Source organism: Mesoplodon densirostris, chromosome 4 (genome assembly GCF_025265405.1).
Source record: "Mesoplodon densirostris isolate mMesDen1 chromosome 4, mMesDen1 primary haplotype, whole genome shotgun sequence".
NCBI lineage: Eukaryota > Metazoa > Chordata > Mammalia > Artiodactyla > Ziphiidae > Mesoplodon > Mesoplodon densirostris.
Genome location: NC_082664.1, coordinates 157,260,640 through 157,287,407, shown reverse-complemented (window position 1 = coordinate 157,287,407; position 26,768 = coordinate 157,260,640). Strand labels below are relative to the sequence as shown.

Below are 26,768 nucleotides of genomic sequence, written 5' to 3'. Positions count from 1 at the left end.
ACTGGACCTTTTTTTTTTCTTTTTTTTAACTTTTCAACAAACCACCCTAGCGCCCTGGCTCTGCCTCGAGTGCACAGGTAGATAAAAGCGGGCCAGGCGCCCTGGGTTAGTGTCCGCGGCCCCTGCTCTGCTGCCAGCACTCACGTCGGTGATGGTGTTGAGGGCGGTGTCTGCCCCGATGCTGAAATCGGAGCCGGGCACGTTGTTGGAGACGGTGGCGGGAACCATGACCATGGGGATGCAGAACTCCTTGTGCTTCTCCCGGGCGGCAGAGAGCTCCAGCAGCCCCAGGTAGGCCTGCAGGTGGGTGTGTGCGGTTGTGGGGATGGGACGGGGGTAGGGAGGGAAACGCATCGCCATCACGGGCAGCGCTGCACCCAAGGTGAGGCTGCGGGCATCGTCCCGTCAGGGTGAGACTAAACCGCTCACGGGTGAGAGTCTGACTGTTTGAGGTTCTCACATTTTCTTTAAAGGAAACAGAAAGGTCATCATGGGACTGATCTCGGCTGAATATCAAAAATGAAGGTGGACAGTCCAACATGTAGTTAAAAGATAATGACCTGGCCCCATCACTGCCCCCCTCTCCGAAGAGCCAGTGGGCTTCCAGTTCAAGAGAGAAGGTCAGCTCTACAGACTCGACAGAGGTGAGAACTCCCTGAGCGGACGGACCCTAGACGTGGAGTCGAGCTTTCGCTTCCCGATTGAGTCCCTTTACATAGCTGGGCCAGTGTCTGTCCCCGAGGGCGGCCACCTCTCATTCTCTGCATCACCATTACTCAGTGGCCGCTGGGCCCGAGGCTGCATGACCCCCGGTCACACCGAGGGACAGACGGCACGATGCTTACGGGAGCCGGCACGGGGTCCCCACTCAAACCAACAGCGCTAGCCAGCCAGCAGGGGAGCAGAACGTACCTCGAATCCACCGATGACCAAGAGCGCGTTGATGCTATGGGTGCGCATCTGAGCGGCGATGTCCTTCAGGTACTTCCCGGGAAGGGTGCTGGGGATGGTTCAAGGGAGGGGCGGTCAGGCAGGACCCCCTTTGTGCCCCACCCTCTGAGGCTGAGCTGCACGGCACCGAGGGGCAGGGGGATGTCCGCTCCCTCGTCCACGCTGCTGGCAGACAGAGGGGCTGGGGGACCACACGCGGCAGAGCGGCTAGCAGTTAGGTCTCAAAAGAGGGTCTTTTCCAAAGAAAAGGGGAAGAAACTTTGCAGCTGTCCAACACCTGGATCTCAAAGAACCCTGCTGCCTGGTTAGGAAAAAAAAATGAACCACAAAAGCTTTCAAGTGTTCACAGCAATAATTGGATGGAAACTTCCAGTTTTGAGTCACGTACAGAGTACATGTACCTTACCCCATCTAAGCTCACTTAAAGTCACCTCCACACACACCTGCTCATGTTGTCCCGTTTTACCACCTGTTCAAACACGGCCGGCAAGTGGAAGAGACAAACGATAGTCAGCCGTGCCCCATCCTGAGACCAGCACCCACCCCGATCTTCCCCTTGTGCTGTCTGGGGAATCAGGGGTTTATACTTGGGGTGGATGTAGAGAAGTCATAGGGCCTGGGTGGCCAGGGCACATGAGTGGTCATGATGTCGACTACAGGGTCCCTCCCAGCGTCTGAGCATCGTGAGAATACGCTGCCAGCTGGCCCCTCCAACCACCCCAGAGCAGCCCCGGGGTGGGGCTCGTGAAGCCGACTACGCTGAGGCATTACAGTTGGTCGCAAGAGGCCTAGGAGGCAGCCTATAGGGCCCTGGCTCCTAACTGGAGCTCCGCTGTCCGAACACCGCCCCCCCGAGGGTGCTGGGGGGTGACGGGACCAAAAGAGCTTTGGAGAACTAGGCCAGCTCCACAGATTCCTGGGCGACGTGGGCACCCAGCTCCACAGCAGGACAGAGGCTGGGACGATTCCCCTGGACAACAAACAGGCTAACACTCACATGGAGTGCAACACTCGTTAGGCTTAAGTACCAACTACTTCCTTTCCACATTAACATGTGCCCCATAGTGATGGCTGCACCCTGAGATCAGAGAAGAAACAGCTTCGTATTAAATCAGCGCCTCGGGAACACACCCCATCCCCGGCTGTGCCCGAGAACAGAAGCGGCTGCACTTCAGAAACGTGTGGTTCTGTGTGGAGCCCCCCAGGTCCTCCCCTCCAGCTGTGGGGACCTGGCGGCTCAGGCCTGCAGTCCCCACGACACTGAGCCACCATCAATCCTGTCTACACAGCAAGGTCACCGCAGCTCAGACATCCCTGTCTGCATCACCTCAAGCGAGATGAGTTTCTGCCACCACTGGGTTCGTCCAATCAATGGAAACAAGGAATTATCAGAGGAAGCCATTCCCAGGTCCCCTGCTTCATCTCTTTTTCAGGCTACATCTCATCAACTCCCCATAACACAACCCAGGTCCCTCCCGGACCGGAGCCAGGACGTGAACCAATTCCTCCTGGGTTCCTTTACGGGAACTTAAAGCAGCAGCATCTGCACCAGCTGCTCCCTGCAAGAACGTTCAGGTCAGAATCAAGACAGGAGAATTACCGTTTTGTCCCAAGAATGGAGCCGCCTTGGCCGGTCCAGCCGCCGACATCTGCCCAGCCAATTTCTTTTACCTAATGTGCAAACAGAAAGAAACAGCTGTAGCGAAAAAGAAAAAGGAATTAGAGAGCTTTCAAAACAGCTCAGAGGTCTGCACCTCTGACAGGCTTCGTGTCTGTAAGGATTTGAGAAATGTTAGGAAACGGCTTTCATTTCAAGGCTGAATGAGCTGCGGCCTGAACCAGATTTTCTAAGGCTCAACAACTAGGAACATGGACAGGCAAAGCCCCCCGCATGTAGGAAGGACCCTGCATCTTATTCCCCGCCATGCCTATCAGAGGCATGCTTTAGTTAGCCAAATCCGACCATTGCGAAGTAAAAGAAAAATTAATATTACAGTTTTCTTAATTAAACTAAGATTAAAAAACGCTTCTTAAAAATTGAGAACCACCTACAGGCACCGATAAATGGCCACTAGGTGTCTGCACAACACCCCACAGCCATAACAGCAAAACGCTTTCCCTTCCCCCCGGGGCGGCCACAGTTTGGAATATCACCGGCCTCCAAACACGCATCTTTGCCCAGGTCTCCTGAAGGCCCCGCACGGGGTGCCACCTGCTCACCGGGCACCTCCCACTCCATCCAAGTCCCAGCGCCTCTCAGATCTCCCATGTCCATCAGTTGCAACTCATTCCTGCCTCCTTTCTTCACACTTGTGTATACTTAGTACTAGAGCAAATCCTATTGGCCAGGCCTTCAAAATGCACCCAGACCATGGAAGACTTCCCACGGACTCCGGCGTCGCCAGATTGGACCAAGCCGCCCGCATCCTGCCTGGGCTATTGCAGAAGTCCCCCAACTACTCTCCTGTTTCCCCACTCCTGCCTCCTATGGAAATCTGTCAGAATGCACCACGCCCCTGCTCCAAACCCTCCTGTCTTTTCAAAGCAAAGGCCAGACAGACCCCTTAGGATCACCTACAAACCCTCCGGCCCTCGCCTCCTTTTCCCTCACCCCCTTCCTCCTTCCCCCTCGCCCGTCTGCTGCAGTCACGTGAGCCCCTCCCACCCAACCCCCCAACAGCTCAGGGCCTTTGCACCGCCCGCCCTGCCGGGAACCAAGGTCCGGTGTCCCCAAGGGCACTTGCTCAGCCCCTCACACGTTGGTCAGGGGTCACCTCCCAGCAGCACTGGCTGGAGGGCCTCAGTGAAGATGCCCATGGCACTCCAACCTCCTCCCCTGCGTCTTTTTAGCCCCAGTCACGTTCTGATATGCTGGAGAGTTCACTCCACTGATTTTTACCTCTGTCATCTCCCTCCCTGAGATGCAGGGAGTCTTGTCTGCGTTCTTCACTAATTTGGTTCCACAGCCTAAGAACTCAGTAAGTAGCTGCTGAGTCACTGGGTGTATAAACACAGTCGCCCCCCTTATCTGCAGGGAGTATGTTCCAAGACCCCCAGCGATGCTGGAACCCTACATACCCATCTTTCCCTATACATACATGCCTAGGATAAAAATTAATTTATAAATAGGTGCAGTAAAAGAATATCCAAACTGCCAGCATTACCCGTCTTGCACTTTGGGGACACTATTAAGTAAAGTAAGGATCACCTGAACTTAAGCACTGCCATACCATGAGGGTTGATCTGATCACCAAGTGACTAACGGGCAGGTACCCTGGACAAGAGGATGATTCATGTCCCGGTAGAACAGAGCTGACACTTGGGGATTTCATCCCGCTACTCACAGCGACACGCAATTTAAAACGTACAGATTGTCTATTCTGGAATTTTCCATTTAATATTCCTGGACCACAGGTAACAAACCGCAGAACTGAAACCTCGGGTGAGAGGGGACCAGGAAACACCCGGCTAAGAGCGTAGCGTCTGCAGCCTCCCCAACGTGTTTAGCACCCTGCATCCTATGACCTTGGTCTTGTGAATTAAGTCTCGGTGCCCCAGCTTTCTCATTAGGAAAATGGGGATAATATCTTAGATTTTTGAGAGATTTAAATGGGTTAACATAATAAGTAAATCGCGGAGGAGCAGTAAGTGTATTCAGTAAGCACTCAAGCAGTTAATCGTTTCCCTAGGTTTTTATCGGAGTGGGCGCTCAGCGCACGGGCCTTGCGCATCACCCACGGCATCCCATGCACACCTCACGGCAGCCTCGTGCGCACGTGCCCCCCTTCCCACCTAATGCCCGGGTCCTCGGACCCCAGAGAGGCCCTCCCTACCACCTTTGAGAAATCCGGAATCTGCCTTCTCAGCAAGGACCTCCCTCGCCAGGCGCCCCCGGGACTCACCTGGCCTTTGGCGAAGCCCTCAAAGCCGTCGTACACAGCGAACATCTTGTGTCCGTCGGCGATGCCCACGCGCACGGCCGCGCGCACGGCCGCATTCATGCCGGCGGCGGGCGCACCCACGTTCACGACGCCCACATTGCAGTTGCTCTGTAAGTCGGGAGGAGGGGGCGTGTGGGTGTGTGCGGACCGCGGCGGATACAGCTCGCACCGCTGCACCCTGGAGCCGGAGCGAACGGGCTGAGTGCGGGGCCCAGGCGCCCGAACTGAAAAGCCGAGTCGCCCAGGTGGGAGGAGGCAGGAGGAAAGGGTCGGCGGGGCGCGGGGTGGTCTCCTGGGAGCCAAGACCCGAACTGGCCAGGGCAGAAGGGCACCCAGGCCAGAGGAGGACCCAGGCATTGCCGGAGGCGGGGACGTGGCGCACCACAATGTCGCCTACCTTAGGGATCTGGGAGTCCGGCAGCTTGATGGCGAGCCGCTTGTAGGTGTTCAGGTTGTTCTCGAAGCTCCTAGAAGAAAAGGACGGTGTCAGACCAAAGGTTAGAATGTGGACGGAGCAGTATGGGCTCATCTGGGGAGAAGGGGCCTCAGAGGACGCTTGTGCTGGACGCAGATGGCCCGCAGGTGCCAGCTTTGTGTCCGGGCTCTCAGGGAAGGCAGCCTCACGTGTTCCCAGTGACTGGAATGGATGTGCTATAAGGGGCTGAGGGGCAGGGGCGTTTAGGATGCAGCAAGTTTCTTTCCCCAAATGCTAGCAGCCACATGCCACTCTCTATCCTAATTTCATCAGCTTCTAAACGACCTGCCCCCCACCACCCTGCCAAAAAATAAATTTCTCTGTAATTAGTCACCCGACCATGACCTTTAGGAATAATGCCTTGACTGCATACTGTCTTAATTTCTGACTTCTTATGTTGATACAGAACAAGCACCGCCTGGAGGCACATTCTAACACCAGGCCTGACGAACAAAGGCTCCCAGCAAAACAGGTTTTTTCAGAAGACTCACCTTCCTCGGAGTTGCACAGCGTCCTTAAATCTCCTCTCATCCATGGCCTTTTGTACTTCCTGGGTCTTTAAGGAAATAACAAAAGGAAGAAAGAACATGTCAAGACGGTGCATCCTCAGATCCAGGCTAGGGACCTGGAACCAGCTTGGTCCTTGCATCCGGGTCCCTTCACGTCCAACCTTGTAGCCGGCAGCCTGGGGTCAGCGAGCCTGCACTGCCTGGCTACGGGGGGAAGCCTAGGCCGCCCACCCAGGCTGCTTCGTAGAAAAGGACGAGGTGGGACCACTGGCTTTGCCAGAGTAAGCGGGTCCTGAAATCTTAGGGATTCCGGCCCATGAGAGAGAGGCCGGAAGGAAGCGGATCTCCCAGGCCAGGCTCTGAAAAATCCCCATTTGACGCTGGTGAGGAAAGAACAAACAGAACCACCCCTGTCTCCGGGGAGCGGAGGACGCAGGTGACGCTGTGCCAGGGGCGGGGGGCGGACTGTCCCGGGGGGTAGAGCGCTTCGGGACCAGCACCGGCCCCCTCCCCCTTCAACCTCAGGATCCCAGGCAAGTCATCCATCGCTCTGAGCTTCAGTTTCCTCCTCTGTGTGGTGAGAAAAATGCCTCTACTTCCATGTCATTGTGGTGGTGAACGCTGCCAGGCCCTTAGGAAAACACCTGGCAAGCAGTGGTCAGTGAGGGGCTGGCTGGGGCCTTGTGAACGGTCTGGCTGAGGCACCACGACGTACGGTGGTTCAAGGACAAGCTAGTGGTACCTACAAGCTAGTGGTACCTACTGGCTGCCTGTCTCAAAACAGACAGAGACACTGGACAGAAGAAATGTGCTCACAATAAACTGCTCATCATTCCACGTTCTGTTCTTTTGAGCCACAGCCTCACAGTCCACACACGTGCACACACACTCATACACACGTGCACACACATGCACACACACGCAGAGACTTCCTTTACTGCCATCAGCTTTTGGGAAGTATGTTTCTAAGGGGTTACTTTCAACAAGTCCTGTGACTTAATTACTTAATTACCTCTCTGTACATGTTATAAAATACACCTCAGAGCCACTGGGAAGACCACATAAAATGAGAGTCGTGAATAGACTTTGCAAAATAAAAAATGGTAACAATTCCTAACACAACTCCACGGCCACCGCAGCTACTGGACGGTCAACTGGAAAACCATCCCCCGCTTCCCTGCAGCCACCGGCCTGCGCTCCACACCCAGAGTAGGCGGCGCACGTTGGGGTCCCCCCGAGTCGGCCATCCCCGTGTCACATCACAGGTGTGAGGGCCTCGGGGACGGGAGGGCGGGAGCAGCTGACCCTGGAGAGGCTGGATGGTGCCCTCCCCACCCCGAGAATCCCCCCGCGGTCCCTGCAGAGCCGTCTCCGGCCTGACCCGCCCACAGGAAGCGCCCAGGCACCCCGAGGACACCCCCTCCCGGCAAACTAGACTCGCGGAGGGGGCCTGCGTGCTCGGTGTCACGGGCCCGGGGAGGGGGCCCTGGGTCCCAGGGAAGGCTGTCTGCCCGTGCTGGGGGAGGTTCCCCTCCCACCTCCCACCCCGTGCTGGGCGGGGCCCGGCCCCGCACTCACCATCTGCACGCATTCCATCAGCGGCAGCCGCACTGCCTGGTTCCCGCTCAGCGACACCACGCAGGCCGGGGTCTCGGGGGTGGCCTGGAGGAGGGCGACCACGGCCTCCACCCCCATGCGGCTGGCCTGGTAATGAGATCACGATGGTCGGAGCTGGCCCCGGGCCCGCCCGGAGACCAGCCCGGCGCCCACAGAGGTCCCCCTCGTTCAGACGGGCCCAGCCCTGTTCTCAGCTCCTCCGTCCTCAAGGCCCCCTCGCTTCTCCTGCACTGAGTCCCCGTTAGTTACCCAGAGCCCTTCCCGCTGACTTCTAACCCACCTCCAACGAAGAGATCAACTCCGCTAGGAACCGGCGCGCTGGGGGGCGGGGCGGTCAGAGGCGAGCGGAGCAGGAAACCGAGAATTGGACTCTGGGTCTCTGTGGTCCCTGGGTCCATTTCTAGAAACCTGCCCGTGGACACCCCCTTTCCACCTTCTGGGTTTGTCCCCCACGTTTAGCAGGGTCTCTCAGTGTCTGGGTCACCAGGGGCCTAGGAAACCCCCTCGGCTAGCAGGTCTCCCTATGAGACTACGGGTCATAGCACCCTAGGGACAAGCCACCCGTCGCTGTGGGCAGACACGCCCTTTACCGATGGCTCTACTCAAGCTCACCTAGTCTTCTTAGCAAACTGGTCCCTTTGCAATCCCAGAAGTGTTCCTTTCCTTGTGACGATGCCTGACCATTTCCAGCCTCACTTACCAAAATCCTGTCAAAGGCTGAAGGCGTCCCACCTCTCTGCACGTGTCCAAGGATGGTCACCCGAGTGTCATAACCCAGCTGTGTGACCACGAGCTGAGGGGAAGCACAGGACATGGCCGGGCACATCAGCTTGTTCTAGGGATGGGGGTTGGGAGCAGGGGAAGTTCTCTCTCCCCTTTCTACACATCTATGTTGAAGAATGTTCTAGTTTCTAAATTTCACTTCCTGAATGTTTAACGGCTTGCTGAAATTAATATTTTTTAAAGAATACTTTTATCATCAAATAAAACCTTTGTGCTCCTACCTCGCAAGTGAATATAAGTAACACGATTTTTTAAAATCACTGTTTCTACAGCTTGTATTTCAAGCATATACTTTGTAAAAATATAAACATTTCCCTGAAATCACCTTGAATTTGTAAGGTTGTATTTGAAAAGCATGACACAGTAAAATCAAAGTGTCCCCTCAGTCCAGGGCCCGGGTGAACCCAGCCAGGTGGCTGGGACAGGCTACCTGTCTTGACTGGCCCTCATTTACTTTATAAAAATGATGGGGCTGGGTCACAGGAATTCCATGGTCCCTTTTGGCTCTAATATTCCACAATCCAATCTCAACTTCAATTAAGTAGGAAGGAATATCTTTGCCCTGACTGTATTGATTACTTCTATAAATACTGGCAGATGACTTTCACAGATATTTTGATAATCAGGTGAAAAGCTGGTCAGGGAATAAATATGTAAAAGGCATCAGAGAAACCAACTTGCAAAGCCAAGGTGATGATATGCTTTGCCCTGACGGGCAGCTTCCATCAGAGCCTGAGTCTGTCTCCCCAGCACTGTGTCCAGAACCTGCCCAGTTACCTGGGCAACTGGGGAGCACAGCAGATCCCTCCTGGGCCAGACAAGCCGGCACCCGTCAACCAAGCCCAACAGGACTCGGGCAACAGGACTGAGGGGTCAGCCTCCATGCAGGGCGGAGGAGCAGTGACTAAGGCCAGCCGAGCGGCTTTCTCTGTGAGTAAGGCCATGCTCAGCTGATGCTCCGGTGGGAGAGGGAACTCTGCTGACCTCCTAGCTCCTGGGCAGCCACGACCCAGAGCTGGAACCTTCTAACCCCACCCAATCGCATTTCCTCCGTCTCTGTCGCGGGAGCCCGGGGCCTTTGGGAATATTCCCAACAGTATTCCAGAGGCAGGGGCTCACCAGAAGCCAGGAGCTGTATGATTCTGATGCTAATAAAGTTATGAGTCATTACGAAAATATTTTTAACGACCAAGAAGAACAAAAAATATTTAAACAATAGCGCATAGTTCCAGACTCCCGCCCTGCCCAGGGTGTCTAAATCTCCCGTTTCTAGACAGGCTCGGGAGGTGAGAAGCCTGAGACACTCACCTCCTTGATTTGCTCAGAGGTGATGGGTTTGTTTTGGGTGTCGATGGCTCCTTCGGCCACAATGAGGATGTTCAGTCTTTTTTTCCGGGCTCGGTTCTAAGGAAACAAAAGGTGAAATCCTCAAATGCCTAAACCATTCTTAACGACACAACGGGGGCCCCTGCCCCACCTGAACTGGCCTCTCTCCAGGGAGAAACGGTCACCTGATTTCACACATGGTGGTTCCTAAGGACACAGGCAGGTCATGGTGCCCCAGCTGAGCAAGGGGGACAGGCCTGCAGACGCAGAAGCTGCTGTGACATCACCACAGGCGGAGGCCGGCCCCCGCTGCCTTGGACCCGGACCCCCGGACGGCGATGAGCTCCGAGGCTGGGCTCTCCGGGGAGGGGGCTCTCTACTGCAAACCAGGCCTGAGAACCACCCCTGGAAGGCAGAGCTCCCTGCCACCTCACCCCAAGGAGGTCTGCACGTAAGACCAGACAGTTACAGACATAAGGGCGAATAAAAATCAGTGCTTAAAAACCGGTTCTTGCCTTTGTGATGGGCAGCGCCAGCCCCAGGCCTGGGCAGGAGGGGCACAGAGGGGAATGCGGGGCCCAGGCGGGGTCGGAGCCGCCCTGCAGGAACAGCCAGGCTGGCAGCGTCCAACACTGGGGGCCGCGGTGCTCCCGGGCTCCCGGCCAGCATCCTGTGATGCCCAAATCACTCTCAGGGAGTCTGTTCTCCCTCAAGTCCCCAGTCAAGGACCCTCCTTTGGGGGGTGTGAGCTGTGTGGGGCGGTGAGCCCAGAGTGGGCAGCACCTGAGGATGTCAGCCAAGGGGGCTCGGCCCGTCCTGCATCACAAACACACATACTGTCTTGTTGGTTTATGATAGATACTAAATGTGCTACACTTTTTTTTTTTTTTTTTTTTGGCCACACCACGTGGCATGCGGGATCTTAGTTCCCCAACCAGGGATCGAACCAGTGCCCCCTGCAGTGAAAGGTCAGAGTCTTAACCACTAGACCACCAGGGAAGTCCCAAAATGTGCTACACTTTGAAGAACTTATTAATCAGAGTACTTTCTAAAAGGTATAAAGATACGACAACAAGAATGATTATTTTAGCATCACTTGAAACAGCAAAAATGGAAGTAATGACTGGTCCACAAATATGGAATTGGCCAAATAGCCATACTTCATCCATACAATACACTATTCCAAAGCGGCTAAAAAAAAAATAATGGGGTCGGGGTCATCCCTCGTGGCACAGTGGTTAAGAATCCGCCTGCCAATGAAGGGGACGCGGGTTCAAGCCCTGGTCCGGGAAGTTCCCACATGCCGCGGAGCAACTAAGCCCATGCGCCACAACTACTGAGCCTGCGCTCTAGAGCCCGCGAGCCACAGCTACTGAAGCCCATGAGCCACAACTACTGAAGCCCACATACCTAGAGCCCATGCTCCACAATAAGAGAAGCCACCGCAATGAGAAGCCCTTGCACTGCAACAAAGAGTAGCCCCTGCTCGCTGCAACTAGAGAAAGCCCCGGCACAGCAACGAAGACCCAACGCAGCAAAAGATAAATAAATAAATTTATAAAAAAATAATGGGGTCACCTATCTACTCAGGTGGGAAGACAAGCCAGCTTGTCTGTGTAGTTCATTGACTGCCTCCTGGTCCCCCACCCGGATGGAGTCACTCATTCACTGAATCCTCACAAAATCTCTAAGGAGCAGCATCATGACCCCGAGTTACAGCTGAGGAACTTAGGACATGAAGGGAAGGTCGTCTGTCCAAACATCGTTTGCCCCGTGGTTGGCAGAGCCAGGATCCAGCCCTGGGACTTCTGATGCCCCTGAGTCCTTTCCAACTTTATACCGAAACGCCCATGATTGGGGGATGCTCTGGGGCTTGCTTCCTGGGCCAATTATCTGGTAAGGTGTTTAGAGAAACTCTCACAGTGCTACACTGATAACCGATAAAAATTAATGACAGGCACTACAATGTCAAGTGTTTCCACCCAAGTGAGCTCAAGCCATTAGTCCTAACTCTGCCAACGCTTAAGGGGGGATCCAAACACGTCCTAGCTGACGGGGCACTTTACAATGTCCGAAACTCAAGGAGGTCTGCAGAGAAGACCATACAGTTACAGAAATAATGGAGAAACCTAAACATCAGCCCCACGGCCTCACTGCTGATCTTCTGACCAGCCAGGCGCTTCCTCACAGCCGGGGTGCTTCCGGCTCTCTGAGGGCGTTAGACCTTGGCCTGTGCAGTGTCATCGTCAACGAGGGCAGGGACTCGGGAGGAGACGGGACAGATGCAGGGACAGGCACGTCCCTCAAGTAATGTCCCGTGGAATAGCAATTACGCAGATGCCCTCAGCACCACGATGAAGGACCTGCCTAACAGGAGGGCCAGTGCCCGACTCCTGCAACCAGCCACGTACCTTCCCACACCAGCTGGCCGGCACAGCATGCCGCCCAGGTCCCCAGGTCAGAACCAAGAGATAATGAACTCGTTTGTTACTTCAATGGTCACAGTCATCCCTGGGACGTGCCCCTGGCCTGCTGCAGCCTAGAGCTCCAGCCTCAAAAGGGTGCATGATTCTTCCCAGTAAAAGGACAGCTTTACCAGCAGTTTCTTACAGGGGTTCTGGGTCAGCAAAGCTTATCTGGTTTGTTGCTGGAATTCCTTTCTTGGAACCTATCACTTTGAAGGCAATGGCCATATCTTATGAAACGTGGGTCCTGGTTGTATGCAACGCTTATGTGTTTGCTGAATGCAACGATAATTAGCCTCTGCCATACGTTTACTATTTTGTCTATGGAACAGCGATAAGATGGCTATGAAAATAAGAGAAGGGAAATTCCACAAGCATTGGGATTTCTGTCCCGAATGCCAACCGTTGTTTTCTACGAGGCCTCGCATGCCTTAGTTAGAAGCCTTAACTAGAGGAAATCTCCCGACACTGATAATCCACGGAGTGAAACACAAGCCCAACCCACAGACAGAAAGAAGGAAGGAAAAGCCTGGCTCAGAGGAGACAGCAAGCCAACCCACAGCAAGGCCAGCATGGTGGGGACCCCACAGAAGGAGCTGTCACCACGTGTGCCACACGGCAAGATGGGGGATTCGGATGGAGTCAACACACAGGTCTCCTGTCCCTGTTACGTGGGGTCAGGGAGGCACCATGTTCCCCAGACCCTGGGCTCTCACCTCACCTCCGCTTTACAGTTGTAGCTGCTGCTTTGCGCGAGAAACACAAAAACGTCAGTTGTTTTCCCTCAAATCACTCTTTGCAACAGTGGGAGGTGGATGGACGCGTAAGGAGTCGAAGCCCCCAGCAACCAGCCTGAAGCCACTTTGGGCAGAAAGCTGTCACCCGTCTAAAACTCCGTCCAAACCGAACATGCTAACGGCCACCGCAAATCATGGCTGGGGCAGCGCAACCAGAATCGCTGGTAGTTAAGACAGGCAAAATGTGGGTTTACCTCTGAGAGTTTGATGCACATGTTTTCCTGCCAACCTTCTTCTGGTGGAGACTCTGGAAGGAACACCCAGTCGGCCCCACAGGCCAGCGCACTCACCAGGGCCAGGTACCTGCACGGAGACAGCAATGACCTCATGGGGCTGCGCCGGGCACCCCGAGCTCAGGGCCAGCCCTGGCGGACAGGACGCCGCTGGCTCCTCGGGAACCCTTCCTGGCACCTTCATGCTAGGGTGCAGGGCTCCGCAGGGACTGTGCTAGGGGTCCTCTCCGTCCCAGCCGCATCCGCACGTACATACCCGCAGTGCCTCCCCATGACTTCCAGGACGAAGGTCCTCTGGTGGCTGGAAAAGAGATAAAGGAAACATCCACTTAGCACCACCGGGAAGAGCAGGGAGAGCAAACAGAAAAGTCTGCTTTGTATTTACAGCAGGTACCTGAGCTGCCCCACAAATGACCCACTTTCTACACAAACAAATGCTATTGTGAGTGTGTTTCAAGCTCTTTCGAGCAAAGGGGCTGCGGCAGCGAGCAGCACCTCCCGGTTGTGTTTTATAGCAGGTGTGCTTGTGCCAGACACGCTCACACTACCAGAACATTTGTATGTGCTCTTCCCAAGACAACGGCTCTGCTGGGCAGCGTCAGCTGCTTCTCGGGCCACAACCGTGGGTTGGAGACCGCCCGCAGCAAGGCAGGACACGACAGTCACAGAGTCAGGTCCACACCCGGGGACCACAGCCTTTCCACAAATGGGAAACTAAACGCCACGAGTGACCCTGGGAACCCGAAGGGGACATGGTTTGCCACCGGTCACAGTTCCACCAGGCGTGGCCCTGAGACAGTGGCAAGTGCCTCATCCACGAAATGGAGGCACGTGTTCCATTTTCTCTCTCACGTGGCTTTTGTGAAAGTGCTTCGGAAACCCAAGGGCTCCACAGAAGGCATTACGGTAAAGGTTCTGCCGTGAGTCTACAGCACGGAGACAGAAGGTCTCTGCCTCATCTACATGCTGGGAAATCCACAGGTGAGAAGCGGAACAGGCGGGATGCTCGCCCAGCTCTGATGACAGCTGTGCAAACTCGGGGCTTTACTTTCTGTGATTCCTGCAGGAGAGCTTTGGGTGGGACTTTATGTAATGCTGACTTTGTCTTTTTCTTTCTTCTAAATTCTCTCCAATGAACACGTTTTTCTTTTACAATTGGGAAGCAGTGACTTTTGAAAATTGAAAATAAAAAGTAAACCAATACAAAACTGTTTCTAATATCAAGTGACAAGACTTGTGGAACCTTCCAGAGTGGGCACTGAGGTCTCCGCAGCCCATGCCTCAAGCCCAGGGCTGCCTGCCCGCCCGCCGGGTTCCCACAGCCACTACCTCTGGGCGGTCGTCATGATGGCGTCCACCACCTCGATGATGCGGTGCAGGGCAGAGTCCGTGCCGATGGTCATGTCGGTGCCGCAGAAGTCATTGTCAATGGAGCCCACCATCCCCACCACGTTGAGGTACCCATGCTTCTGCACCTCCTCCGTGTTGATCTTGCCTGTGGGGGGACAAGCCGCATGCCCAGGATGACACGGGGAGGGGGGAATGCACGCTTCGACACGGGTTTCCTGCCCACTGCATCAGATCTGTACGCGACCTGATCCTGCATACTGACGGAGAGAAAAGCCACACAAAGGTGGAGCTGAGGACAAGATAGGAGCAGTCATTTGACACCCAGACAAGAGCACCGACCCAGGTGTAAAAATTAAAGGAAGGAAGGATCACACGCTGCAGTCGGTGGATACAATCTGACTTCTGTCTGGCAACGGCCTTGGAAAACGGCCTGGCTCCCAATAAAACACGTCACCACCCCAGATCTAAGTCTGAAAGAATATTGTACAACTGGTATATTGACTCCTTACAGGCCCATGGGGGCTAATTAGTTGGTAGAGATCTACTTAGCGCTCTCAGGAAAGACCACCGGTGATGGTAGAGCTGCTTAAATGGGACCAGAAAGGTCAAGGTCAAGGGGAAGGCAGCTATCCCTCTCCTGAGTTACCACTCCACGCGCCTGCCTTACACCAGAGCACGGTGCAGAGACATCGTTAGGTCCTTTGCTGCTGGCGTCTGACAGCCCCTCTCCATTCCCCAAACAGACGTCACAGAACTTGGGGTCATCGCTTTAGTGCAAGTTTATGCTTTTCACAAGGTTGCTATTAGTTCAATTTGCTTCCACTGGCTATATTTTATATTAAAGTGGAATTTTGTAACAACATGTTTAAAAGACAAAAAACAGAATATATAGGTTTCTCGAAAATCCTTTCCTACGATAAAGGACCATCCAGCAGCAGGTCGCTACCATCTAAATTCAAGTCTTGCAACAACTGATAGAAAGACCCCAGGGGAGCTGTTGGGGGGGCAGCCACGGGCGTCTGAGGGCAGGTGTGAGCCGGAGCCACACTCATGGCTGTTTGGCTTCGCCTCGAGCCCCTGACCCTCCTCTGTAAAGAGGGGATCGATACAAACCCTCTCAGATGGTTGTCACGAGCAGTGCACAAAGCCACCTATGTCAAAAGTGGAGCCGTGCCAGGCACGTAGGGTGGCGGAACCAATGTTATTCTTATTATCGTTACTGTCATTATTTGAGGCACGAATATAAGTGCTGAGGTGGCGACTGTAAGATCTGCCTCGCCACCAGCAGCAAATACCTCTGCGACGGTTAAGCAGGCAGAATGTATGAACTCAAAGCTCTCTGAGGGGATGGGGAGACGAATGGGGGGGACACAGAGCCCCACGAGAGTAATGTATGTGGAGACAGAGACACACCCTCCCGGGCCAGCTCCTCCAGCAGCCCACTCCACTCCTTCCGGAAGATATTGGCCCCGGTGAGACTCCCGTCCCCGCCGATCACACACAGGTTGGTGATGCCCAGCTGAACCAAGTTATGAGCAGCCTTCAGGCGGCCTTCCCGAGAACGGAAGTCCTTGCAACGGGCGCTGCCAATAATGGTCCCTCCCTGGAAAAGAAAGAAAACCGTGTTTATCTATTTCCTCCCATTTGGACAGAAAGATGGACAGATTGGTACATGTGAGTGCACAGGACTTCCAAAGCATAGGTTTCCCTCCTTTTCAGCTTTTGAATCGATCAGCTGTGAAAGTTCAGAGTTTTCCCATTTTTAGCTCTGTCCCAGAATTCAATGGCTAAAGACGCTGCACCACTCCCAAGGGGAACAGAGTAGGGGACGGAAACAAGGAGGAACGGCAGCCATCAGCTAAATGCGTGGAGCGGAGTCTGCAAGGGAACAACAGCCGTCCCGTGGGGAAGCTGCGCAGCACAGGGAGGGCTGGACCCCGCACACTCTCTGAGCCTAAGAAGGGCCCAAGGCCGGTCAACAGCCGCAGCCAGAGAAGCACCGTGTCCAGCGGCCCCAGGTAATAAGACTCCCCTTCTGTTAGTCAGGGCTCCCCACAAGTGCCAGCAAAATAGAAATCTGTGAGCCAAAGGGATTTAGTTTTGCACGAGATCTGCCCCACCCCTCCCTGCCCACACCCCTTTTTCAAGGTTAAATCTTAGTTGGATTATCCAAACTTCTGGGAGCGAGAAATCATGGTTTTTCATACTTTGTTTTTCAAAAGCAAAGGATCCCTAGTTGTATTTAGAAAAATGCAGGATGCCTTTACACAAACGCTGCACACACTGATAAAACTTCAGTTTGTGCATGACGTTCCAAGTGCATGCCTGCTTCATAAAGCAAGCTGCCCATCAGCAGAAGTGATCCTGGGTTAATGAAGACGGTCAATGTGACAGGGGTGACGTCAGGACCTGGCACAGCACTGGGAAGCCTGGGTAGAAAGTGCAGGGTGCAGAACAAAGATAAGCCAGTCCTCTGGACTTTGATTTGACCAAGAGCGATTAGAGGGTCACATAATTTCTATCAACGGGAAGTCAGCAACCCATGAACATTGAGGAGATAACATGGACAGGGCCCCAGGAATGAAACCCAGGACCGAGTGGGTTGCAAAGAAGTGGACACCGGTCTCTCTCTCTCTCTCTCCCTCCCTCCCTCTCCTTCTCTCTCTCTCTCTCTCTCTCTCTCTCTTTCTCACACACACACACACAAACACACACACACCAACCATACTTGTATTTCCTATCTTTCTTCACAATCACCATAGCAGAGTGGAAATGCTCTCCTCACACGTGGGTTTCCTGGCTGGAATTCAGATGACAATGTCCTGACTTTTTGCAAATATTACTCTACCTAAGTATCCATGGTTGTCCAACTTTCCTTCAGGCTCTTCCCAGGAGCAGTAGAGCAAAAAGCCTCAAGTGCAGACTTAGGAGTCTGTGACCGGCATTTCAACTCACACCCGACTAGCATCCGCCCCCGCACCCCAGCTTTACTGAGATGCAATTGACATACAACACTTGTAAGTTTAAGGTGCACACTGTGATGATTTGATACATGTATATATTGTGAAATGATGACCACCATAAGGTTAGTTAATACATCTACCAATCCACACAGCTACCTTTTTGTGGTGAGAACTTTTAAATATATAATACAGCATGGTTAATATTTTTAAAGGTATAGAACATGATAACTCAATACTGGTGCACATTGTGAAATGATCACCATGATCAAACTAATTAACACCTCCATCACCTCATCTGGTTACGTGTGTGTGTGTGTGTGTGTGTGTGTGGTGAGAACATTACTCTCTTAGCATCTTGCAAGTATATAATACGGTAGTGTTAACTACAGTCACCACGCTGTACATTAGATCCAGAACTTATTCATCTTATAACTGGAAGCTTGTGTCCTTTGATCAGCACTTCTGCAACCCCCTCAGTCCCTGGCAACCACCATTCTACTCTGTTTCTCTTGAGTTTGCCTTTTTTAGATCCACGTATTAGTGAGATCATGCAGGGTTTGTCTCTCTGTGTCTGGCTTGTTTCATGTAACATAATGTCCTCAGTGTTGTCATACATTGCCAGACTTCCTCTTCTGTGGCCAAATAATATTCCATTTATATCTATATGCCATATTTTTTCATCCCTTCTTCTGTTGCACTAGCACCTTCAGAGGGAATGGGACCGATCTCTTTGCTTTCAATTAAAAAAATACTCAACATGAGTCACACATGAATACATACATTTCAAAAGATCTAATCGCAAGTAAAGAGCTTCTCATGAAATCCATTCCTTCCATGGAATCTCTTTATTTCTCAACTGACTTGGAGTCTTCACTAAGCTACATTGTTCCAGGAATTTATTAGGCATGAAATATTCAGGCAAGAGGTTCCTTGAAGTTCCACGTGAGCAACTGTTTCGCCTGAAGTGGTAATTACTTCATCCTTGTGCACACCAAGGACATCAGCCCTGTCTGGGTCGGGGCAGAACAGGGATGCTGTGTTCCCACTAAAGCCACAGCCCCTGGAGGCTGCCGGTCGGGATCTTTCCCATGCTTTGTTACACTGATGCCAAATGACTCCCCAAACCCAACAGGCAAGGAGATTTGCCACTAAACACACAGCACCAACAAACCAAAACTGCCTCAACGTTAATCTGCTCTAAAAAAAGATACCAGAACCCCCCTTCAAGTGCCACTAGCCACCACATGTAACTTTTTCTTGCAAGGATAATTCGTCAGTGTGCATGATGTAGAGCTTAAAAATTTTAATTAAATGGCAAATTAAGAATGTTTTCTTTCCATGCGAGTAGATAAGAATGATGCCAGGCAGCACTTTAATCTATTGTAGGTATTACTGGAGCATAAGCACAAGAGGTTTCAAACCGAAGTGTTACTCAGAGAAAGAAGCAGGATGGAAGCTCAGCACGTACCACTTGCAGGATGCTGGAGACACTTTCCCAGTCGGCTTCCACAATGTTGCTGCCACCATCCACCAGGCCCTGGTAACCCTGGGGGAGGGAAGGAACATCTTTTTAAGACTGGGTTCAACTGTGTTGAGACATTAATTGATCCATGAGTTACATAAAATGGAAACTCCGATGACAATGCATCCAAATTCCTAAGAGCCCAATGGTGAGAAGACACAGTGTAATATTAGTGCTCTTTCCAAGTGGTACATTGTGGGAAAGCCTCTTAAGTTTCAACTCCAACACTGGGAATTTCCAGCCAGACTCATCCAGAGTAGCACAGGGAGTCAGATAGTTTGCCTGGTGTCTACTGGCTCTTGAGAGATTGAAAAGGGACGTATTTACCCTAACACTGTTGGTGACTCAACACAAACTCACGGAGAGCAGTGGTGTCAATCACACCGCGTACAGGAAAGCATCTGCGGGGTAATCTGCGACTCTCCACACACATGAAGTACGGTCTAAAAGCACAGCTGGATGTCACCCCATCCTCATCTGCCTTACCTTCCAACTAGTGCCAGTTTACTACACTGAGGGGAGACCCTGAGTGAATCTGGACGGCGATGCACATTTGACCAAAGACAATTACATTTCAACTCTAAACGCATCTCATTCTCCCCACAGATTGTACAAGATCAAGAATGATCCTGTGCCACAGCTAAGACTTGGCATGGCCAAATAAATAAATAAATACTTAAAAAAAAAAAAAAAAAAAGGAATGACAGAAATGTTCATTTGCATCTCTATCTATGTGACTCACCTTCCAGGGCATTTACCCCTGAAAAGGAATAGGCATTAGCCATTTAGAAAAGTTTATCATAATAGATTATTGTTGTGGATTCCTACCTCCTGCCTAGTGGAAGTCAAGAGGGAAGGAAAAAAAGGAATATAGATTTTTAAAGATGAAACAGCCCATGGAGTACGGAGCAAAAATTAATCAACAGTGCAGCCACCTTTATGGGTGCTTAATTTGCATATTTATAAGTGTAAGATTTCCAACAAAATATAATACATATTATATATGATATATGACATTATAATTCTTACGTATAACACTATGTTATAAAACCTAACACTAGATTATAGACATTTATTATTTATATATTTCATATATAATATACACATATTATATATCATAAACTTTTGTACATTCTATAAATGAACCTGCTCTCAGGTTCTCCCTTTTCTATTTGATTCCATGCTCTTTCCCTTTCCTAGCTGTCACACATATTAACACAAGACTACACACACATGCACATATGTATTTATATATTGATACATTATATATAATAAATATCATTCATTATATACAGTATAATTATATTACACACATTATATTAATTACAATACAATACATATAATATCAATATTGTATAGAAATACATCTATACCCATGTGTGTGTGTACAGTCTAGTGCTACACATGTGACAGATGCTCCCTCGGCCTCAGGACGGGCTGGGACAGGGACTCCCACAGCCTGGCCTTCATGGAGAAGCAGTGGAACTTCCTCCAGACACATCTTGGTCCAACTCTAAGATCACTTTTATCTTTTTGTCCCCATCTCCCTTCTTTCTGGAAACCGTAGACGGTGTACATTTTTAGCCTGTTCCATTTAAAGTACTGAGCCTGGTATGGCTGTTACCGTGGAGGGCAAGGGTGACAAGCGTGAGTGTGATGTGATCCAGCACCCCCATCCCCCCGAGAGGGAGTGCTTATCAGAGGTGTAGTTTAAGTTGCATCCCGGCATGTAAGCTACCTGGGACAGGCTGGCCCACAGACCACCCTGCCGCTCTAGGAGCGGGCGCAAAACAAGGTCCTCTCCTCTTCTAAGTGGCCCCCAGGGAGCTTCTTTCCACAGAATATTAAAAATAGGTAGACAGACAGATGATAGGCAGCTAGACAGTGGTGGACAGATAACCGACCGTAGGTGACAGGTGACACGGATCAGAGATACTGGCAGAGGTTAGACGGGAGAGAGAGGGAGAATGTGGCCTTAGGGCTGCCCTTTCAACGACCTCTCCCTCCTCCAGACTCCCAGGCCTCTGGTGGGAATGATGCTCACCCTGCGTGCACAGGGCAACTGAACAAACCACAGTCAGTGGACTTTCATTTCTAAGATGCCTGGGAGGCAGGGAAGGAGAAGGCGAGCAGCCCCGGGGCCTGGGGCCAAGTTTCAGACCCTCGACTGCTGTGCTGACATGCACACTGCGGGGAGGGGTGATGTTCAATCATCCAAACCCAAGTGCTTCTGAGAACGAGAGGAAACTTGATGGTAATTCAGTCCAAACAGCCGGCACAAACCCAGACCGACTCTGGCGGAGCAGGATGGGGAACTGAGCTGACCCGAAGGCTGTGACAAAACAGATAGTGAAAATCTTCTAATGCCCTCACACTGATAGCCACCGGGGAGATTTCTACACACTCGGACCTAGGTAAATAAAGAGACTAGGGAACCAGTCCCCTAGTCTCTTACAAGGATGCTTATAAAGATGACGTCGACATAGCTACAGGGTCAGGGACTGCCGAGGGGCTGTGTCAGCCGTGCAGGTGACAGCAGCAACTTCTAGATGATTCCTGCAGCACCTGCTCCTCAGCCAAGCACCGCGGACGGTTAGCTGCTCAATACCTGCCCTGTGGGGAATGGAAACATTTCCTTTCCCTTGATCATTTCTGAGACTTTAAATACGGATTTAATAAAAACATTTGCAAATCCCTTTGCTCCTACACTGAGAACATGGCACATCGTTCTACAAACCATAACGCTTATTCTGAGAAGTAAAACGTTCTCCAGAAAGAATCTGCTTCTTTCGTGTAGCCTAAATACATACAATAAAGAAAGTGACTAAGAAAGTGGATGATTTTGCCAGTGATGCACTCAAAGCAGCTCTCTATTACGCCCATGGGCTGGGTCATAGGAAATGACTCACTTTGTAATTTGTGAAGTTGTTAGGCCCATGGTACATCTGAAGAATCACTACCAATTACAGTTTTAAGTTGTCTTTTGCTAACATAGAAGATGTTACTAAGTGAGGGAGACTAGATTTACACAAATGTACCACGATTTATAAATTCAGAGGAGATTTTTCAAGTTTCCTTAGAAGGTTGAACACTCATTCTGACGCAGCCAGAGCCCAAAATACTTTCTCAAATTCTGTTTCAGGATCTGCCTTCCGAGCCAGTTCTATGATTCACACAAGAAAGGCAAACCATAAAACCTTGGAAGCCACACTTAGTTTTGGACTAAAAGTAACACTGTCTCGTTGGTCCTGGTTCATAAGGTGACCCCAGGAGACCCTAGGCTGGTTGTATCAAATCCAGCGCTGATCCGTCTAAGAACATGCCAGAGGCTCTGAAAACATCTTGACTTCTTGTCTGGAATTGTTTTGAGCAAAACAGGCACAGTCTCCCAAATGATTATGTAGGAGACGCTGCCACATGTAGGGGTATTTATAGGCATTCGTTAAATCTGTTCTAAATAGGGTAAGAGTGAGTCCACCTGTGGGTGGCTTTCTCTTACAAGAAATCTCAGGTGTATTGTTTAAAATTAAAGCCCCAGAGGGAAATTACGATCTTGTGCTATGGCAAAGTTGGCTTTTTAAAAAAAAATTATTTTTAATTTATTTCATTTTTATTTTTTTCTGAGAGAGAAATTACAGTTTTATGCTATAACAAAGTTGGCTTTAAAAATTTTTTAATTTATCTTATTTTCATTTTTTCTGGGAGGTATATATCTATATATAATTATGGTATCACTAGTGTTTGCATTTGTCCAGACTCAAACCGTACATATTTACTATGTACAGTCCTTTGTATATCGATTATACCTTAATAAAACTTAAAAAAGATATTTGCAATATATACCAATTGAAGACAAAGGTGAAGGTGAAAGAAAACTACTGGTATTTTAACTCCGCCTGATGGCAACTTTGCCTCCATTTTTCTGATTACTTTCAAAGAGACGAAGTCTAATAGCCCACCTCTAGTCCTTTCTACTTATAGCCCACTGAATTAGCTGAATTAAATACAGAAGCCTTAAGGCCAGTTCTTGCGCTGAAGCCAGGTAAGATGCTTCTGCTCCGTTCAGTCTTGGCTTTTTTGTTTCAGAAAAGTGTCGGATGGGTCCCCATGTCTTCTCAACTTAGTGATGCTTTTCCCGAATCCTGGATTCTTCAGTCAGCAACTCTGTTTGAATGTCAAGCATTCCAAGGACCAGAGGAAACAATCGCTAAAAAGATAACAGTATCTAGAAAACACTTTTGAAGTGTGTTATCACTGACATTCAGAAACATTTCCAGGGGTTCCAAGTAAATACCTGTGTTTGTTTCCTACAGAATGAAGCTTTTCCAAGTTAATTCCTTAATAAATAAACTTTTTGCTTATAGGATTTAAGAGCCAGCACATAGAGGGGTTGGCTCTGAACTGCTCAAGGGTTAGTAAGTACATTGTGCTGAGCCAGGTGTGGGTGCAGGAGAGACAGGCGGTGACAGCTCTCCGTGTTGATGGTTTTCAAGGTTTGGAAATCATGAGTTTATTCAGCGCATAGGAGACTCACGCGCAGAACCTCAGATCACACACTTCCTCCCTCACCCAGAGCCTGCTCGGCCCCCACTAGGTTCTAAATGCACAGACGCTCTGGTCCAGGGAACCAAGTCACTCCTGATCGCTGATTTCCCAGCTTTGGGGAAAATGCCTTTGGGTTTGTCCTTGGTGAGACTTTGTCAACTCCAAACTTCTGAATGGGTTACAACACTATGAGTCATGGTACAGCCCTGAACTTTGTGCTTTTGGAAACCCAATGATTTATTGAGCCCTCTGGTGCTATTAGATTTCTTTAAGCCAAAGCTCATAATACACAGTTCCTGGTAGGTTATAAACCGAAAGTCACAGCAGGATAAAGCCAGTCGCATAAGCCAGCCCTCTTAGCTCACAGTGAATTATGTACTTAATTAGTGGTATCAGCTGGCAGGGAAGAGGCAGGGAGGGAGATGATCTTTTTTGCAACTTGGGCACTAAAACGGTACCTAGAACTAGGTGGTCTAAGCCCAAGGCAGATGTTGAAGGTGTGAGGATCAAGCCAGATCACACAGGAAGGATTCAGCTGGACCTGGCAGGGGGCAGGCATATGCAGGTAAAAAGGGTGCTCAGGGCCGTAACAGTTCACTCTTCCAGGAGTGCACAAGCCAGCCTGCCGCCTAGAAGGTAGGTCTCGCCCTGCATTCCCCAGGTCATCCACCTTTTGTGAATTAAAGAACTCAAACAAACCAGCAAGGGGCACATCAGCCAAAGGGCCAGGCGGCACCGTCTCTCTCCCAGCTGCACAGCGAAGCTTCTACATATACCTTCCGGCATCACTGTTACTATTTTTAGATGGGCGGTTAGTGGTTAAGGAGTTCTGTCTTTAAAGAAGTTAAAATGGGGCTTCCCTGGTGGCGCAGTGGTTGAGAGTCCGCCTGCCGATGCAGGGGACACGGGTTCGTGCCCCAGTCCGGGAAGATCCCACATGCCGCGGAGCGGCTGGGCCCGTGAGCCATGGCTGCTGAGCCTGCGCGTCCGGAGCCTGTGCTTCGCAACGGGAGAGACCACAACAATGAGAGGCCCACATACCGCAAAAAAAAAAAAAAAAAAAAAAAAAGAAGTTAAAATGCAGAAATGGTACGTGTAAAACCTCAAGGAAATGAGACAACGTGATTCTGGTCACTCTCTTGGCCTTCACAGAACTATTGGGGGTGGTGAGGGTGGTGACCGCAGGCGAGAGCAAAGGGGTGACAAAGCCAGACACGTCCCCAAAGTTGACCTTCTAACCTGCTCTCTGTGCGGGGGGGTGGCTTTACCATCTGTCCTGCCCACACCCCAGGATCACAGGACACCCAGCAAAGCCACCTGCGTCTCCCTCCCTCCCTCCTGCTCGAATCCCCTGCAGGGACAAGCCCGGGGGTTCCCACAGAAGAGCGGAGGTGGTGGTGGGATGAACTGGGAGACTAGGATTGAGATATATACACTAATATGTATAAAAGAGATAACTAATAAGAACATGCTGTATAAAAAATAAATAAAATAAAATTCAAAAAAAAAAAAAAAAAGAAGAAGAGCGGAACCTCAGCTTCTGGGCAGGACGGCCCACGCTGCCCTGGCTGGGAAAGTGAGTTTTTGTTGTCGTTTGGCCACAATGTGACATTTCTCACTTGAAAAATTGTGAAAGCGGGCAGTTCACCATATACAAGAAGAAAAATAACGTGCCTTTGTGGCAAACAGAGGCAAGGAAGGGAGACAGGGTACCAGTCTATTAACTGACAACTAAAGCTTGCTCATCATCGTAGGATGCCAGGCCGGGATGCTCAGGGCCCTGACCAAGTACAGCTCAGACTCCAGAGACTGAGGGACCCAGGGCTCCCGTGAGAAAGCCACTCACTGGACCTCCTGTGACAGCCAAGGAGACCAGAACATTAGCTCCCAATCTTGTTCTGATGTCCCTGTTCTTTTACAGTAGGAAGTCCTGACTCACCTCACCCATCTAGAATGTGTTGTTTGTAATAAGAAGGTTAGCTGCTGAAAGTGATGCTCTAACTCCTAGCCTTTCTTCAATAGGTGACGATGGGTGGGCCTGATATTCACAAATGCTGGGCTTGAGGAGGGCCAAGCTGTTAAGAGTTATTTTAAAGAGGAAAGACTTTTAAGTTAGTCATAGTTAAAGAGCTATAATAAGAATAACGACTTCTTTTAATCTGCAGGAAAATCTGCACTTAATAGGATGTTGAACCTGCATATTAAATGAAACACATCTAGACTCTTTCTGTAGCCGAGATCAGAGCAGCAGGTAACTTAAGGACTCTCCCCACCCTGCTTCTCATCCACCTAAACCTAGGACAGTCCACCCTGAGCACAGTCTTTTGCAAAAGGTATGTAATGTACTCACCCTCACTGTCTCCAAGAAGCTGAAGGCACCTGTAAGTTTCTAAGGAAAACCCCTATCTTAAAAGGAAAAAACAGAAATAAATCTATAACTAGCTTGGTAGGTGGAAAGAATGGGTTAATCCACACCCTGCCCCATCCCTGCCCGGAATGGCCCCCAAAGGCTGGCATGTATCACACGTAGACTTGTCCCAGATTCACAGCAGGCCCGGTGGCAGTCAGACAGAACAAATCCCGTGCCAGACCTTTAGCAGAAATACCAGTGTCTTCCGATCAATATGCTTCCCACATGCTTTCTACTCAAGAAAAAGCAAAAAAAAAAACCTCCATTTAAATAATTGATGCTGACCTGTTTAACTGGTTTGGTGTTGGTAACCTGGAAAGCTCTAGCTGAACTTAGAAACTAGACTAGGCATGGACAAATGTGTTGGATAAATTACCAAAAGATTCTTTAAAAAAACACACACACACAAAACCAAACGTCTTCTAAATTTGAGCCCCAGTGGGTATAGGATGGTGGTCCCCAACTAGAGGACACCTGCTGACGTCTGGAGACATTTCTGGCTGTCACTGCTGTGGGCTCGGGGGTGGTCCTGGCTTCCGGTGGGCAGAGGCTCTAACCAGGGTGCACAGCCCAGCACCTGCACCCCCCAGATCCTCCAGCTGCAGGTGCCAACACTGCTGCGGCCAGGAAGGAAGCCATGCCCGATGGGACGTGACCCAGACTGCAGACATGTGGACATCCACAGTCCTGAGACGGTCCACAGGGAAGTGATTCACCTGAGCCCCCAGTTCTGTGCCTGGCAACAACCAGAGGAGTCGAAGGCACCTGTAGCATCATGGCCCCCTTGCCCAGTTTGTGCACAGATTTTTTCCAAGTGCAAATATGATTTTCACCAGACAGACGAGGAAGCTGGGCCAGAAGGTTAACGTGTTGATTCCCAG

The 26,768-nt window shown here is 50.8% G+C and overlaps 1 protein-coding gene across 1 annotated transcript in view; it reads right to left on the bottom strand.

Annotated features, from left to right (window-relative positions):
- PFKP (phosphofructokinase, platelet) overlaps positions 1 to 26,768 on the bottom strand; it is a 78,669-nt gene that overhangs the window by 27,256 nt on the left and 24,645 nt on the right. The window contains exons 3-16 of the mRNA XM_060097559.1: positions 18,879 to 18,956; positions 15,861 to 16,050; positions 14,427 to 14,592; positions 13,354 to 13,398; positions 13,059 to 13,167; positions 9,585 to 9,680; positions 8,194 to 8,286; positions 7,455 to 7,580; positions 5,859 to 5,923; positions 5,290 to 5,359; positions 4,854 to 5,000; positions 2,552 to 2,622; positions 913 to 1,000; positions 145 to 297 (exon numbers count right to left, since the gene is read on the bottom strand). Coding sequence (XP_059953542.1) covers positions 145 to 297; positions 913 to 1,000; positions 2,552 to 2,622; positions 4,854 to 5,000; positions 5,290 to 5,359; positions 5,859 to 5,923; positions 7,455 to 7,580; positions 8,194 to 8,286; positions 9,585 to 9,680; positions 13,059 to 13,167; positions 13,354 to 13,398; positions 14,427 to 14,592; positions 15,861 to 16,050; positions 18,879 to 18,956 — 1,497 coding nt within the window. The remainder of the gene's footprint in view (positions 1 to 144; positions 298 to 912; positions 1,001 to 2,551; positions 2,623 to 4,853; positions 5,001 to 5,289; positions 5,360 to 5,858; positions 5,924 to 7,454; positions 7,581 to 8,193; positions 8,287 to 9,584; positions 9,681 to 13,058; positions 13,168 to 13,353; positions 13,399 to 14,426; positions 14,593 to 15,860; positions 16,051 to 18,878; positions 18,957 to 26,768) is intronic.